Source organism: Electrona antarctica (genome assembly GCF_951216825.1).
Source record: "Electrona antarctica genome assembly, chromosome: 7".
Classification (NCBI taxonomy): Eukaryota; Metazoa; Chordata; class Actinopteri; order Myctophiformes; family Myctophidae; genus Electrona; species Electrona antarctica.
In genome coordinates, this window is record NC_136812.1 from 16,425,110 (window position 1) to 16,440,897 (window position 15,788).

General features: G+C 47.0%; 1 protein-coding gene across 4 annotated transcripts in view; it reads right to left on the reverse strand.

Annotated features, from left to right (window-relative positions):
• Nucleotides 1-1,731: 1,731 nt before the first annotated feature.
• The window catches only part of colgalt2b (collagen beta(1-O)galactosyltransferase 2b), a 52,902-nt gene continuing 38,845 nt past the window's right edge, over nucleotides 1,732-15,788 (reverse strand). For all 4 annotated transcript variants that reach the window (XM_079506734.1, XM_079506733.1, XM_079506735.1 and 1 more), the window contains 8 exons: nucleotides 14,791-14,995; nucleotides 13,414-13,533; nucleotides 11,998-12,071; nucleotides 11,333-11,439; nucleotides 9,815-9,947; nucleotides 8,846-8,973; nucleotides 8,035-8,241; nucleotides 1,732-2,959 (listed from right to left, as the gene is read on the reverse strand). In XM_079506734.1, coding sequence (XP_079362860.1) covers nucleotides 2,680-2,959; nucleotides 8,035-8,241; nucleotides 8,846-8,973; nucleotides 9,815-9,947; nucleotides 11,333-11,439; nucleotides 11,998-12,071; nucleotides 13,414-13,533; nucleotides 14,791-14,995 — 1,254 coding nt within the window. In that variant the 3' untranslated portion in view covers nucleotides 1,732-2,679. The remainder of the gene's footprint in view (nucleotides 2,960-8,034; nucleotides 8,242-8,845; nucleotides 8,974-9,814; nucleotides 9,948-11,332; nucleotides 11,440-11,997; nucleotides 12,072-13,413; nucleotides 13,534-14,790; nucleotides 14,996-15,788) is intronic.

The window sequence follows — 15,788 nt, forward strand, 5'->3', positions numbered from 1 at the left end:
GTGTGTGTATATATGCTGGTGACCCGTCCATGGACACCTGGGGATCGCCGGGCCGGACCCCACCCCACAAAGCAGAAGTGAACCATGTACTGTAGGACCTCCAAGCAAGTAAACAATGAATGAATGACATGGAGACAGATATGATGTGGGTAGGGAGGGACTGGGAGTCAGATATGATGTGGGTAGGGAGGGACTGGGAGTCAGATATGATGTGGGTAGGGAGGGACTGGGAGTCAGATATGATGTGGGTAGGGAGGGACTGGGAGTCAGATATGATGTGGGTAGGGAGGGACTGGGAGTCAGATATGATGTGGGTAGGGAGGGACTGGGAGTCAGATATGATGTGGGTAGGGAGGGACTGGGAGTCAGATATGATGTGGGTAGGGAGGGACTGGGAGTCAGATATGATGTGGGTAGGGAGGGACTGGGAGTCAGATATGATGTGGGTAGGGAGGGACTGGGAGACAGATATGATGTGGGTAGGGAGGGACTGGGAGTCAGATATGATGTGGGTAGGGAGGGACTGGGAGTCAGATATGATGTGGGTAGGGAGGGACTGGGAATCAGATATGATGTGGGTAGGGAGGGACTGGGAGTCAGATATGATGTGGGTAGGGAGGGACTGGGAGTCAGATATGATGTGGGTAGGGAGGGACTGGGAGTCAGATATGATGTGGGTAGGGAGGGACTGGGAGTCAGATATGATGTGGGTAGGGAGGGACTGGGAGTCAGATATGATGTGGGTAGGGAGGGACTGGGAGTCAGATATGATGTGGGTAGGGAGGGACTGGGAGTTGTACTTTGACAATAAATTGAATCTCTCATATGATGTGGGTAGGGAGGGACTGGGAGTCAGATATGATGTGGGTAGGGAGGGACTGGGAGTCAGATATGATGTGGGTAGGGAGGGACTGGGAGTCAGATATGATGTGGGTAGGGAGGGACTGGGAGTCAGAGAAAACACAGGTAAAGTAAAGGAGAAGAGGCTTTATTGGTTCAGCCCCAAATCAGCCCTGTTTACTGAACTACAGCAGTGGTTCTCAACCTGTGGGCCGGGGCTCACTCGTCGGCCGCAAGGATACTGCAAATGGGCCCCCCAAAGTAATTGGCAAAATACTTACTTACTAAGTACTAAGTTAGTTCCATTGATCGAAGCCGGCCTGGAACACAATCAATTGATTGATCCTAACATTCTCTGAAAATGTTCAAGTAAACATGGTTGAGAACCACTGCACTGTACAGGACGCTCTACACACAGAAGATGAGAAGATGAAATATTCCAACCTGTGTGAAACATTGAGCACATACAGTACAGAGTTTGTAATTTAGGGCTTTGAGAGTGAGTGTTTTTCTACGATGTTCCATCATGTGGTATTTTAATGTAGGTACTGTAAAGCCAGCAGGTCCAGCCTGTGGTGGAGCTACACGCAGTAGAACAGCAATGACATCAATACTGGACCTGATATCTGTTATGTCTTACTGTTTGGCAAGAGAAGGCAGTACTGTGTGTGTGTGTGTGTGTGTGTGTGTGTGTGCGTGTGTGTGTGTCCTTCTCTCACAGTGACATCAGCAGCAGTGGCAACCGTCCTGGGTATGCTGTCAGTCATCCTCCTACGCTTAGGAAAAATCCACACCAGTATTTTTTTGTACACACACACACACACACACACGCACGCACGCACCCACCCACCCACCCACCCACCCACACCCACACACACACACACACACACACACAGAGGCACACCCTCTCCTTGTTTTCAGAACAGCTGTGTGAGATTCTTTAATTCCCTGGGCTGTCCCCATAAAAACACATCTGTTTTTGTTTAGTTTTATTTAAATTACAAAGATCATCTTTTTTTTTAACAGTATAAAAGACATTGATTGAAAGTACGGTCCGGTCTTCTTCTTCTTCTTCTCCGCACGCCTAACGGCAAAGATTTGTATCCCACATGTCGCTGTTGTTTTCTCAGGCCGCAACAGTGTCTGTTTATGAGTCCCGAGAACCCACAATGTTTCCATGCATACTCATATCGTCATTGTCAGGGGGAAAACCTGGTATGTCCAAAACCATTCCTTTTTTATATTGTAAAAAACGGATCTACAAGCTTTCGCAACTTTTGTGTGGAGATACCAGATTTATGCCTGACACAACGATATTGTGTGTGTGCGCCGTGTGTGTGTGTGTGTGTGTGTGTGTGTATGATGTGTGTGTGTGTGTGTGTGATGTGTGTGTGTGCGCGTGTGCGTGTGTCAGCCTATCCAGCAGAGCGCGTAGGGAATAAATAAAGCAATGGTCACCGTGAGCCTGTTTAGGCCTCGTCAACATCCTGCTGCTTTCTCCTCTCCATGCCTGCACTTCTCCTACTGGCCAGCAGGCGGCCAATGAGAAAACAACAATGAGGAACGGATGGAGTCGCTGTGTGTGTGTGTGTGTGTGTGTGTGTGTGTGTGCGCGCGTGTGTGAGTGTATATGTACAGTATGACATTCACTGTGTGTACACTGTGTATACATATAAACAAGTCTCTTCCCCTCAACCCTGTGTGTCTCTCTCTGTGTGTGTGTGTGTGTGTGTGTGTGTGTGTGTGTGTGTGTGTGTGTAAGTGTGCACGTGTGTGTGTGTGCACGTGTGTGTGTGTGCACGTGTGTTTGCACGTGTGTTTGCATGGTGTCTCTCTCTCTCAGAGTTCATCCGCGTGGCTGGCGCGCGCAGCCGGGGGCGGGGAGTCTCCGGTGACACTGTTCTGTGCCACGCCCAGGATGTCTTCCTGCTGGGCGGTCTTGCGGGGGCCGTGCAGGCGGTCCCAGTCCGTGGCCACGGCCTCGTCGTCCCAGATGGTGGAGGTCTCCGTGTCGCTGATGTAGCCCGGCTCCCCCGTGTAGTGGGTGGGGTAGATGAGCAGCGGCTCCACCGAGAACGCCTTCAGGTCCCGCTTCTCATAGTGAGACATGAAGTCCTTACTGAGGAAGAGGAGGGGGACGGGATGGATGGGGAGAGGGGACGAGGATTAAAGCAAAATAAAATCTCACGACTGAACAACAATGGCCAAGTACTATTATGCAATTTGTGAAACAGTGTGAAAGGAGCCCCCCACACACACTATTATATTTATACTGGCGAATATTTGCCACGATGCCACCTGCTCTCAGATGTTTTGGAACTGGTAAAAACATGGAACTGGATGGCTGTGCATCGTGGCAAATATTCGCCAGTGTGGCCCTGTGTCGGTACCCGGATGACCTCATCTTGGAGCTACATAGCGGAAGGAGAGGTTCCACATGGGGCTATAGTGGAATACAAGTAAAAGTACCTGAAAACTGTACTTGAGTAAATGTGCTTAGTTACTTTACACCAGCACTTCTAACGAGGAGTGACACGTCAGCCAGGTGGAGTCACACTCCAACACACACAGAGGTCACGGTCAGGGTCAACTCCCTGTAGCTCAACCTCCCTTTTCATGCTGTCACAACTCTGCAGCGAGAGTGAAACCCGACACCTTTATTACCACTAGCAACTGACCTGTGCCAAAACCTGCTTACTCACTCATGCACACACGCACACGCACACGCACACACACACACACACACACACACACACACACACACACTCCAAAGCCAACACAAGTGTACACAAACACATACAAAAATGGACACAGAGAGGTTTTAGCTTCGTTCTAAAACATGAATGACACTACTTCTATAATTGCTTGGGTGGTTTGGGTTGCCACAGAGCTTATTCTCTCAATTCATCCAAAACCCAGTGCAAATATTCCGTCGATGGTGGAGATCACTTCCTGGTTGGCCTGCAAAAAGACACAATCAAGAAATAATCTGTAGCATGCTACCGACTCAGGTCAAAATGACATTTACTGGATATCTGGTTTGCTTTCTTTCTGTGTTGACCCATTATCAAAATGTCACTGCAACTGAGCTTGTATTACGGCTATTTTTGCAAATAGATATTAAGTGGTTCATTGTGTTTCTGAGAATGTTATAATTGAATAAAAAATATATCGGGTGGAAACCTCACATGTACAAAAGTGTTACTTTTCAGGATTCAAATACAAAAAGCAGATCTACAACTCAAAACAACTCTACAACTAGATCTGCTACTTCTGATACTTTTGTGTGACACTGTAGTACGATCAAGCAGAGCGCTTTCTTTACGAAAAAACACAAAGTTAGAATATGGAGATTAGAGGTTTCTGTCCGACAGCAACGATATACTGTATGGAAAAATGTCAAGTTTCAGAAATGCTGTGCCGGATTGAAATGCCTAAAGCCTTATAGTCTGGAGTCTCTGGACAAGACCGCATGGCTGGCTGGCAGAGTTTAGCCACAGAGTAGAGGTATTCCGGGAGGGGGACCCCGATACTTCCTGAACGGCGAAACGGCCCCATCCCCCCTTACACTAAAATAACTCTGACATAACATACTCAGTTTAAATGCGGCAGACAAACTTTTTGCTGTGTGTTTAGTGTTTACGTAACACACTCAACCTGAATCAGGCGTTTCTCCTGCCATCTTTCCACATCTCTCTCTCTTTCTCTCTCTCTCTCTCCCCCGATTTCCTAGTCCTGCACGCTTTTGAACACGTCACGTGCACAGGCACCCATGCACACGCACGCACACACCTATATATATATATAGCCTATATAGCCTATACAGTATATGTAGCCTATATATATTTACACAGTAATCTATACTCTACACACTAGACACGCATCTTTATGTATTTATATAGTAACACACACACACACACACACACTCACACTCACACTCACACTCACACTCACACTCACACTCACACTCTCACACACACACACACACACACACACACACACACACACACACACACACACACAGTCCATCTCTACCCTACCCCCATATACTCAGGACTCTATCAATGGGTATCCTGTCCCCTTCTTCAGCTGCAGGAAGAGAGAGCCACACCGGCCCGCATTCCTCCGAGAGGCAGAGAGAGAGGGGGGGAAAGAGAGGGGGGGGGGGGGGGGGGGGGGGGGGGGAGAAGTAGTAAAGCGGTGAGGAAGACGGAGGGTGAGACGGCACCGTGTATGTGTGAGGAAAGCAGAGCTCAGTGAAGCAGAATGGAGAGAGTGGATGCCTGCAAGAGATTAAAAGGGGGAAAAAAAAGAAAGAATATAGCATGTGAAGAAGTGGCACAGAGTTTGCGTCGGGGTGGGAGATGTGAAGGGAAGGCAACCAGGTGGTGAACGAAGGGCCGAACAAAAAAAAAAGATGAGAAAAAGGGAGAGAAGGGCACGGAGGGGAGCGGGGTAAAGAGGGCAGCAGGCATCACCACCAGGAGGACGGAGACAGAAAAGGCAGCCATTGTGTGTGTGTGTCTCGCCGCGCGGGACTCCCTCCGTCCCCCGTTGACGCAGACAGAACAATCCATGCCCTGTGTGTGTGTAAAGGAAGCACAGGACTGGCTGGGGACGGGGAGGGGGGGCCGGGTCGGAGGAGGCCATGTGGAAACCCCCCCCCCCCCCCCCCCCCCCCCCCCCACACACCAAACCGAGGTGTACCGTTTTTGCCGATCCTTGAGCGATGCACTGAATCCCCGAATTCCCGCTAGCATGTTGTATACTGTATTCATTGGTCACTTTGGCTAACAGTGTCACAGCTCAGATAACTGGCAGTGGTGGGAAAAGTACTCAAATGTAGAAAATACGTGTAGAAAACGTTCAAATGCATGAAAATATTTTGAAAATAGCTGCGTTGCAACACATTGTGAGCTTGTACATCGGCTATTTTCAAGTATACAGTATGTATATGGCTGAAGTGGGTAATGTATGTTTTGTATTCATAATCAAACCAAAGTATCTAGTAACTAAAGTTTTCAAATAAATGTAGTGGAGTACGATAAGTACAATATTAGTAAGTAAAAATATTGTAAATGAGAAATACTCAAGTAAAGTAAATAACCTCAAAATTGTACAGTACTTAAGTAAATGTAGTACCACTGATAACTGGTATATATTGTGTGATGGACAGAGAGATACACTCTCACGGAGGAGGAGGAGGAGAGGAGAATGAAGGAAAGGAAAGGAAAAGAGAAAGAGAGGAGAAATGAAGAGTGGTGAAAGCAAGAGGCAGCTGTTTAACACCAAAACAACCATTAGGAATAAGACACACACACACACACACACACACACACACGCACGCACACACACACACACACACACACACACACACACGCAAAGTCTAAAAACAGATTGTGCTCTGCATGTGCTTGAGCATTTATATCCATGTATGATATTTTGTTCAGTCACTTCACACATGAAGTCAGGTCTGTGTCTTCATGTCAGGTTCTAAATGGGGATAAAACCAGGTGCAGAATGAATGAACCAGCTCCTCTGTTTGTCGTACTGTCGAAAAACAGGATCCAGCAGGTAAGCACGCACATCTCAAAACATTCTGCAGGTGCTGAACAAAAACAAAAAAATGTCTAAAAACGCCAGTTACAGTTTGTCCCTCTCTCAGCGAGTATTGTATAATAAAAAATCCACTTTCTAGGGTACAGTAGAGGCCTGCAAAGAACAATTCAGTGCTTCCTATCTGGTTTTGACAAATTAAATCGTTCACTTTTTTTTTAAAACAAATACAATTTTATTTTGTACTGTGGTGTTTGGTCTCTCTGCTCTTCCATTGAGAAATATGTAGATCCAGCGGTACGGTAGGACCACCACTGGTTGTTAAGTGGTACTGCTGCCTGAAGGACAAAAGTCAGAACAGTTCTTGTAAAAGCATGGCCAGCCCAGCGCCGTTTAGATGAGAGAGTTGTGTCATAGAGGAGAAAGAAACTGAGCGCTCGAGCGCTAGTAAAGCAGAGCTGATGTGTGATCAGTGGTTGTATTAAATACATTATGTTCATCGAGAGCGACGCAAATATCGTCAATTTTAGGTATGTATGCAACATGACAACTGTTATCAAGGTATCCGAAAATAACCTGTGACATGTCTTCTTTCATTAAGTCTGCATCGATTATTCTATACAAAGGGCACGGTCATTCAAAAATGATGTTTGTTCATGCCTTGTCTACTCGATTCCTATAGATTCCAGTGCATTCCGTCAACTTCCGGTCCAGGGCTTTGTCACACTTCGGCTCCCCATCTATGCTCCCCATAGCCGACAGGGGCCGCCATATGAAGTGAACGGAGATGTCGTAAATCTGTCGTAAATCTGTCGTAATTCAATGGCTCTAATTTTTCTGTCTGAGCAAACACTCTAACCTTCTGAGCGCAACTTGAACAACTGCTGAGCAACATAATATGTATGATGAGTGCACTTTGTACGTTACGCTCATGTCAAGCTATGGCTTATTCAAACCTAATTGAAGAATAAGTAACAGTTGCATTACTTTTAATAAACTGTAAGCTATAAGGTCAGTTAAATTAAAAAAGGAAAACAAATGCATATCCATTATTATTCAGTATTATAGTGATGTGAAGTAGTTTTGGTAGTAGCAGGCGCAGCAAATGAAACCAGCTGGACCAACGTTAATGCACGTAGGATCGGTAGAAAACATTTGTTGAGAGGGAGTGATTCTTGCAGTTGCAGCTAAAGCGTTTACTTTGAGTCTGTGCATGTGTGCATGCAGAGGAGGAGGAGGTGTGTGTGTGTGTGTGTGTGTGTGTGTGTGTGTCTGTTTGTGTGTGTGTGTGTGTGTGTGTGTGTGTGTGTGTGTGTGTGTGTGTGTGTAATGACGATGCAAAGTTGGGGTAGTTAGGCAGACAAAATAACGCAAAAGAATCAAACCACTTGGCAACCCAACTACAACACAATCTATCTCTGTTGTTGTTCAAGTGCGCTACATAGATTTGTTCTGCGCGGTACGTTCCTGAGCTGTGCCCGTGTGCACACAGGCGCACATTAGGGTGAACATTGCTCAGCTTTATATCTAAATAAATACGTTGTCTATCCTGTGCTTCACTGGCTGAGGTGTTTATTTCACAATCCTAAATAACGTAACAACAGGAAGAGAGAACAGAAGGTGTGGACGGACACTGACTTGGGGTGTTTGTCGAACATGACGGGCAGGTACTCGTCCACGGGCAGCATCTTGCTGAAGGGCTGTGCGTCCAGCAGCTTCTTGGCGCCCTGCAGTGACAGCGCGTAGCCCAGCGTCCAATAGGAGTAGTCGGCCCACACCAGGTTGTTGACGCCATCTACCGAGCGCTCTGGCTGGCGCACCTGCATGCGCTTACGCCCCACATAGCTGCCAGGAGGGGGCAGCAGAGATAAGGACAGACGGACAGACAGATGGACGGACAGACAGGACAGAGAGAAGGGGGAGGAGAGCTGGAGGTGAAATTGATGATCCACTGCAGAAATGGAAACTGATCTAACTCACCTAAATGTAATCTCCCAAGACAGACTCTGCAGCACAACTACACTGCCTTAAACATATGTAGTGTTGTTGTTAGTAGGAATAAACACAGAAGCACCCGGGAGGAAGTGGATAAGAAAGGGGAGGAGCCCAACTGAGTTCCTGTTTCTACATAAAAAAGACAACCGAATGGGTTACCACTGATTGACCTAAATGTAAACATTTTCAACAAGTAATAAAACTGTGTTTATCTAAACATGTAGGCCGGGGATGGAGGTAGTTAAAGTTGTTAAGGTTCAACATGCGTACATGGGTGGATGTGTGTGCCCGTAGGTGTGTGTGTGTGTGTGTGTGTGTGTGTGTGTGTGTGTGTGTGTGTGCGTGCGTGCGTGCGTGCGTGCGTGCGTGCGTGCGTGCGTGCGTGCGTGCGTGCGTGCGTGCGTGCGTGCGTGCGTGCGTGCGTGCGTGCGTGCGTGCGTGCGCACACTCTTACATGAGGTCCCAGTCCAGCTGGACCTTCTCCAAATCCTCCATGATGTTCTGTATCCTCCTCTTAAATCTGGGCTCAAACCTCACATCATCCTCCAGCACCAGAACCTTCTGGAGGCCTCGCTCCACCATCTGCTCAGCAACACACAGACCAAACACATGTCCTACTTGTTACACCACAGGTCTGCTTTTTGAGGTACTGTGTAGATGTATATGTCAGGAGGGCGAATATTATCGTTGCTGTCTCCGTATTCAAACCTCCGTATTCAAACCTCCGTATTCAAACCTAAAGGTACATTTAACCTTGCTTAAATGTACATTAGCCAGGATGATAATTTTAGATGGCTTCCAAATGCCAATAACTGTACACTAACAGTGACGGCAAGCTGAGCAACAGGTCGACGCACTGCGTGAAGAGCCAGTTAGGACACATGTTCCAGTTGCAAACATGTCAAAATGTAATGGTCATAGTGCTATGAAACTCCAGGGGGCTGTTTAGTTACAGTCTTGTTTTTTTATACATATTTTTGGGGCTTTTCTTGCCTTTATTGATAGTACACAGTAGAAACAAGAAACAGAGAACAGGGAGAGTTTCGAGGAAGAAATGTCATTGGTAGAACTAGCTCTCTACCCGTGCTTCAAACCAGTATCACCGCACGGGTACAGCCTTTAGTTCCGACATACTATTGGTCCGACTGTCATTAGACCGACAACCTACCTCAAACCCTAAACGCAAGCACGGAGCAACGCATGTCGGACCAACGCATGTTCGGGAGCGACGAGTGATTTCCGCATGTCGGATCTTTGGTGTGTCGGTTCTGCGTGTGCACGCCCACCGCACAAAACATAAAAAACAGCTCTACTGTACCACACCTTATGTGGTATAATATACACCTTAACCGCTAGGCCAGCGGCGCCCCCAAAGTCTTGTTTTTAAACTGTTTGTGTGTATGTCAGTCTTCTACGTGCTTACCTGCACCCATGTGGAGTGGTGGCTGAGGAAACAACCAATCTCCCCTCTGGTCAGTACTCTGCCAGAGTAAGGATCCTTATAGTCGGGCAACATCTCTATTCCCAGCGCCTGCAGTTGGGACGTGTTCAGTGCTCTGACGGGGAGGAACACCAGTGGTGGGGAAAAAGTACATGTCTCACATGTTTTACTTATGTACAAAAGTATTGGTATCAACATGTAAAGCTGCTAGTCAAAACAAAACAAATTCCTATCACACAAAGATTTGTATAACTGTTACTGTAGTAACTCAAACAAACAAATCACAGCGATATGCGTTGTTGTGAACTTGTAGGATTGTCTATTTTTGTATGTAACACACAGCAACAGTGAGTAAGTAGGTTGAAAGAGGACAACATTCTAAAACTCAGCCAGGTCAAGGAGGAGAGAAGGAGAGGAACTAGGGAAGCCAAAGGAGAAAATATACACATCTTAAAAGTAGCTACAGTAGTAATTGTGCCAGTGGTAAGAAGCCCAAGCAGGCAAGGTAAGACAAGCTCACAGAACCTGTATCTGTGTGTGTGTGTGTGTGTGTGTGTGTGTGTGTGTGTGTGTGTGTGTGTGTGTGTGTGTGTGTGCGTGCGTGCGTGCGTGCGTGCGTGCGTGCGTGCGTGCGTGCGTGCGTGCGTGCGTGCGTGCGTGCGTGCGTGCGTCTCTTGCGGGTACAACTCGGACACCTCCGACCTCAAAACTGTGTCGCAGATGACCCGGGTTTCACAACGTACAACAATTACAATGTGTAGAACGGCTATTGCATAAACGGGTGAGGCATGAATATCCAACTTGCATCGTTCTCGACTTGAATCATTCCCCAGTACCCATAATAAATAAAGACATTCTAGAGACAGATGGGAAGACATAAGACTGAAGAGGCCTCAATTGTTTTAACACTTTAACAATCATCAACAACAACGAAACGAAACATAATTAGCCCCATGCTGATGCTTGTGAGCTTTTCAATCTGTTATTTTCTGCGATATTTCCCCAATATAACAGAAAACTGAAAATACACTAGTATTTAGTCCTGAGGGACTCAATCATATAGGGTTTAAGTGGTTCATTGTCCAAATTATGCTTAATTCAAGTAAGGGACTAAGGCTTTATGCATGCAGTGAGGAGAATGTGTGCAAGAGAGAGAGAGAGAGAGAGAGAGAGAGCGCACGCGAGTGAGGTTGAGAGTGTCAGAGTTGGGCGCTCGGGTGGCGGAGGTTGTGGGTTCAATTCCACCATGATGCATCCGGTTTTGTCAAGCATCTACTCTACACAATGAATTGGCCCGTGTTCGTGAGAAGGAAGCCGGGGCGGGGAGGGTGATAGTGATAATTCTAGTAAGACGAAGGCCACACGTCCTCATGGTGGGGATCCTCACTGACAACACAGAAATGTGTGTGTGGGGAGGAATCAATTGGCATAACGACTAATTTGGGGAGAGAAAGGGGAAAGAATTGGCTAAAAAACAGACAGAGAGTCAGAGGGACATACTTGCCATCCACAGCGTCTGTGAGTGTGGCCTGCAGACCGAGAGAGGACATGGTGTTCAACATCCGGCTCCTTCTGTCCAAACGGCGTTTCAGGTTAATCAGGAAGATCTGTTCATTCCAACGAAACACAGGAGGAGAAAGAATGAACATACTGTAGAGACAGCGACATTACTACATGTGTAAATAGCTATTAAAGCTGCATTGTGCTCTAGTATTTGCAAGTCTTCTTTGCAGAGTGTTTGCAGACAGCAAAGTAATTTGCCGTCGTGAGAACGAAGACTGAATGAGGGCAGATCTGTCAAAGGACACAGACATCGGATATAGATTATAGAATAATAAAGGATCCCGAATCTGACAGTGACAGGCAGACATGCTTATTACCATCTCTGCCCTATGAATGTCTGTCATCACAGGACAATTAGGGAGGCTATTGAGAGACTGCAAAGCAAAACAAACAATAACACAAAGACAACTCCAAAGCAAAGGGAAGCAGGGACCAATGAGGATGGAGGTGAGGGTGAGAGGGCAAGGGGGGAAGGAAGGAAACTGGGACAGAGGCAGGAAGTGGGAGTGGCCGGCTGAAGTACAGTAAATATACAGACGGATAGAAGTACAGTGGGAGAGTTTATTTCCCTGGACAGACAGGACTTGGCTCTTACAACTCACCTCATCGAAACCTATCTTTTCCTGCCGTGCTGGCGGAGAGTCCAGGTACTGAGAAGGCTCGATATCATGGTCAACTGTTGGCAAGAGAAAAGAGGGAGGACGGAAGGTTAAAAATAGCGGGATGGGGTCACAATTACAGTATAGTTCTTTCTGGACCGTAGAGGTTTATTTACAAATCTCTTAAGTGGGGAGAGGAATGATTATAAAGAGGCCTATGGGAGGGGTGGAAACATACTCTACAGAGAAGGGTGGATGAGGTACTGTTAGAGTGACAGAGTATAGGCCAGCTATTGCTTCGATCGACCACATGAATGTTGCACGTTTGATTCCCAGCTTGGGAAGTACAGGTATGTTGCAAGTCCTCCCCCTGCCCTTCTCTGTTCACTCACTCTAAGGCCTGTTTTACACTGCTGGTGTGACACACTGAAAATAGCCATCTCAGGGGCCTTCAATGATTTTCAGGCCAAGGACCCCTTAGCTGAGAAAGAGAGATGAAGCAGGTTATCCCCACTACATTGTAGATCTGCTATTTCTGGCTAATGTTCCCCTCGGAATAGGAATGCTAGGGTTCAAGACAAGTAATTCATGTAAAACAAATTCCTATCACACAAAGATTTGTATAACTGTTACTGTAGTAACTCAAACAAACAAATCACAGCGATATGCGTTGTTATGAACTTGTAGGATTGTCTATTTTTGTATGTAACACACAGCAACAGTGAGTAAGTAGGTTGAAAGAGGACAACATTCTAAAACTCAGCCAGGTCAAGGAGGAGAGAAGGAGAGGAACTAGGGAAGCCAAAGGAGAAAATATACACATCTTAAAAGTATCATGTCAAGAGTATAGCTACAGTAGTACTGTAATTGTAGGCATGTGCAGTAAGAAAGAAGTACTGCCGTAGCAGACAACCCGCAGCACTCAGATTAAAACACAATCCTTCTAGGTGCCAGGCTCGAAGATATAAGTTGAGGAGAAGAAAATGCCAGCACTCATTGTATGTCCTTTTGCATGGTTTTTATTTACCTCTGACGAGAGTGAACAAACGTACGGGTCGTACGCGTTTCGGCCTGTATGTCCTTCCTCAGCGTTCAGGCATGTACAGACATGTACAGTAACACATGGTACACATGTGTTACTGTAAAGAACAAATTGTCTTTGTGTCAGGTGGAAACCTGTCCATGTCCAAAACTGATACGTTTTTCAGGATTCAAATTCAAAAGCATCGAAAGTAGCAGATCTACAAGCTCAAAACGCATCGCTTCGCTCCGTGTTTCAAGGTTGCAGATCTGCTACTTTTGTGTGATGCTGTATGTATGGAGTATGGAGATAAGATGTGCGTGCGTGCGTGCGTGCGTGCGTGCGTGCGTGCGTGCGTGGGTGCGTGCGTGCGTGCATGTATGTTCATGCAAACTCACTCAAGGCCTCAGTAATGGTGTGTATAAACCCCTCGCTCTCATCCTCGATGTTCTGCTGGGCCTTCAGTGGAACCGGCAGGGAGCCATAGTGTTCTCTGTTGCAGACATACATCTGCACATCTGTGAGAGGACACACACACACACACACACACACACACACACACACACACACACACACACACATGCAGAGGGAGTAAGAGAGAGTTCTGTAAACAGTAACACGCCCCCTCGACCCGAAACATTTCCAAACAAACATACACGCACAATGCTCACCTAAAAAACAATCTCCCATCCCACATAAAGGTCTCTGAGCCGACACACCTGGCAACACCAAAACAAATACACGACTCACAGACCTAAATAAAAACAAGACTGACTCCAGTAAGAGCGTTACAGCTTCATTTGGATCTCAGACTTCATGTGGTCAGTTTATGACGCCAGCCAGCCTCCACTCCCTTCCTCTTATTTCACAACATGATGTCTACGGTTGTTTCAGCTAGGCTATTTGTGCTAATAACCCAGGTGACACGACCTAGTTCTGAGTGATGCGTCCGAGTGCTCCGGACATGATATCCAAAGCACTTCTCCGCTCACATGGCCCCTAACTCTTGATATCTCTTCTGTGTGTAACAAGCAGGCTTTTGTGTTTGCAGCGCTAGAACAATGCTGGCTTGTTTCATATCCTATGAACATGTGTGAGATTAAGGCAGATGAGGCAGAGTGAAGATAATAGGCTCCATGTGCGTCTTTATGGCTCGATTCTGTGTGTGCTCTATGTGTGCTCTGTGTGTGTGTGTGTGTGTGTGTGTGCGTGCGTGCGTGCGTGCGTGCGTGCGTGCGTGCGTGCGTGCGTGCGTGCGTGCGTGCGTGCGTGCGTGCGTGCGTGAGTGAGCGTGTCTGTGTGTGTGTGTGTGTGGGCATGTGTGTATGATGTGCATAAGGACTGACAGGGAACAAACAGAACCATTAAGCAAACCATTAAATACCATTGAAGAGTGAGTGGCACAATGCACACACCAAACAAAACAATAACATTATAAGCAGTAAACACACATGCGAGTAATCTCTGGTGCTTACTCTCCCGCTCGTCACTCACCAGAGTCTGTGTATTACTACAGAAATGGTTCCCAAACGTTGAGTGAGAAGTGAGGGGCGCTAATATATTAAAGTCTAACTCATGTTGCTATGATTAGGTGATGTAATGGTGATGTAAAACAAACACAGACAAACATTAAACTCTCTTTATTGTTAATGGAGGGGCTGGCGCCCCTCAAAAAATAAAGTTACATAGTGCTGCTTTAAGAGATTATAGCTCGGCCCCACAAAAAAACCCATAACATTTAAACATGGAGATACAATACACAGTGACCCTCTCACCTGACTGCCGTGCTGAGAAGGCAAACACCATGATGTCGTCGAAGGCCCAGCTGTAGTCGGAGTGAGGAGGGTAGAAGGCCAGGTCTCTGCTGCCGTCGCGACGCAGGTCCAGCAGGAAGGTGCTGTGCACCATGGGAACGCCGTAGCAACCCAGCCTCTTCCACTCTCTGATTGGCTGGTAGTCTGGAGTCCGCTTGTAGTAGCCCTGTGAAGGATGGAGAGGGAAAGTCTAGCTTGTAGTAGCCCTGTTAAGGATGGAGAGGGAAAGTCTAGCTTGTAGTAGCCCTGTGAAGGATGGAGAGGGAAAGTCTAGCTTGTAGTAGCCCTGTGAAGGATGGAGAGGGAAAGTCTAGCTTGTAGTAGCCCTGTGAAGGATGGAGAGGGAAAGTCTAGCTTGTAGTAGCCCTGTGAAGGATGGAGAGGGATAGTGTCGTTTGTAGTAGCTCTGTGAAGGATGGAGAGGGAAAGTCTAGCTTGTAGTAGCTCTGTGAAGGATGGAGAGGGAAAGTCTAGCTTGTAGTAGCCCTGTGAAGGATGGAGAGGGAAAGTCTAGCTTGTAGTAGCTCTGTGAAGGATGGAGAGGGAAAGTCTAGCTTGTAGTAGCCCTGTGAAGGATGGAGAGGGATAGTGTAGTTTGTAGTAGCTCTGTGAAGGATGGAGAGGGAAAGTCTAGCTTGTAGTAGCCCTGTGGAGGATGGAGAGGGAAAGTCTAGCTTGTAGTAGCCCTGTGAAGGATGGAGAGGGAAAGTCTAGCTTGTAGTAGCCCTGTGAAGGATGGGGAGGGAAAGTCTAGCTTGTAGTAGCCCTGTGAAGGATGGAGAGGGAAAGTCTAGCTTGTAGTAGCCCTGTGAAGGATGGAGAGGGAAAGTCTAGCTTGTAGTAGCTCTGTGAAGGATGGAGAGGGAAAGTCTAGCTTGTAGTAGCCCTGTGAAGGATGGAGAGGGAAAGTCTAGCTTGTAGTAGCCCTGTGAAGGATGGAGAGGGATAGTGTAGTTTGT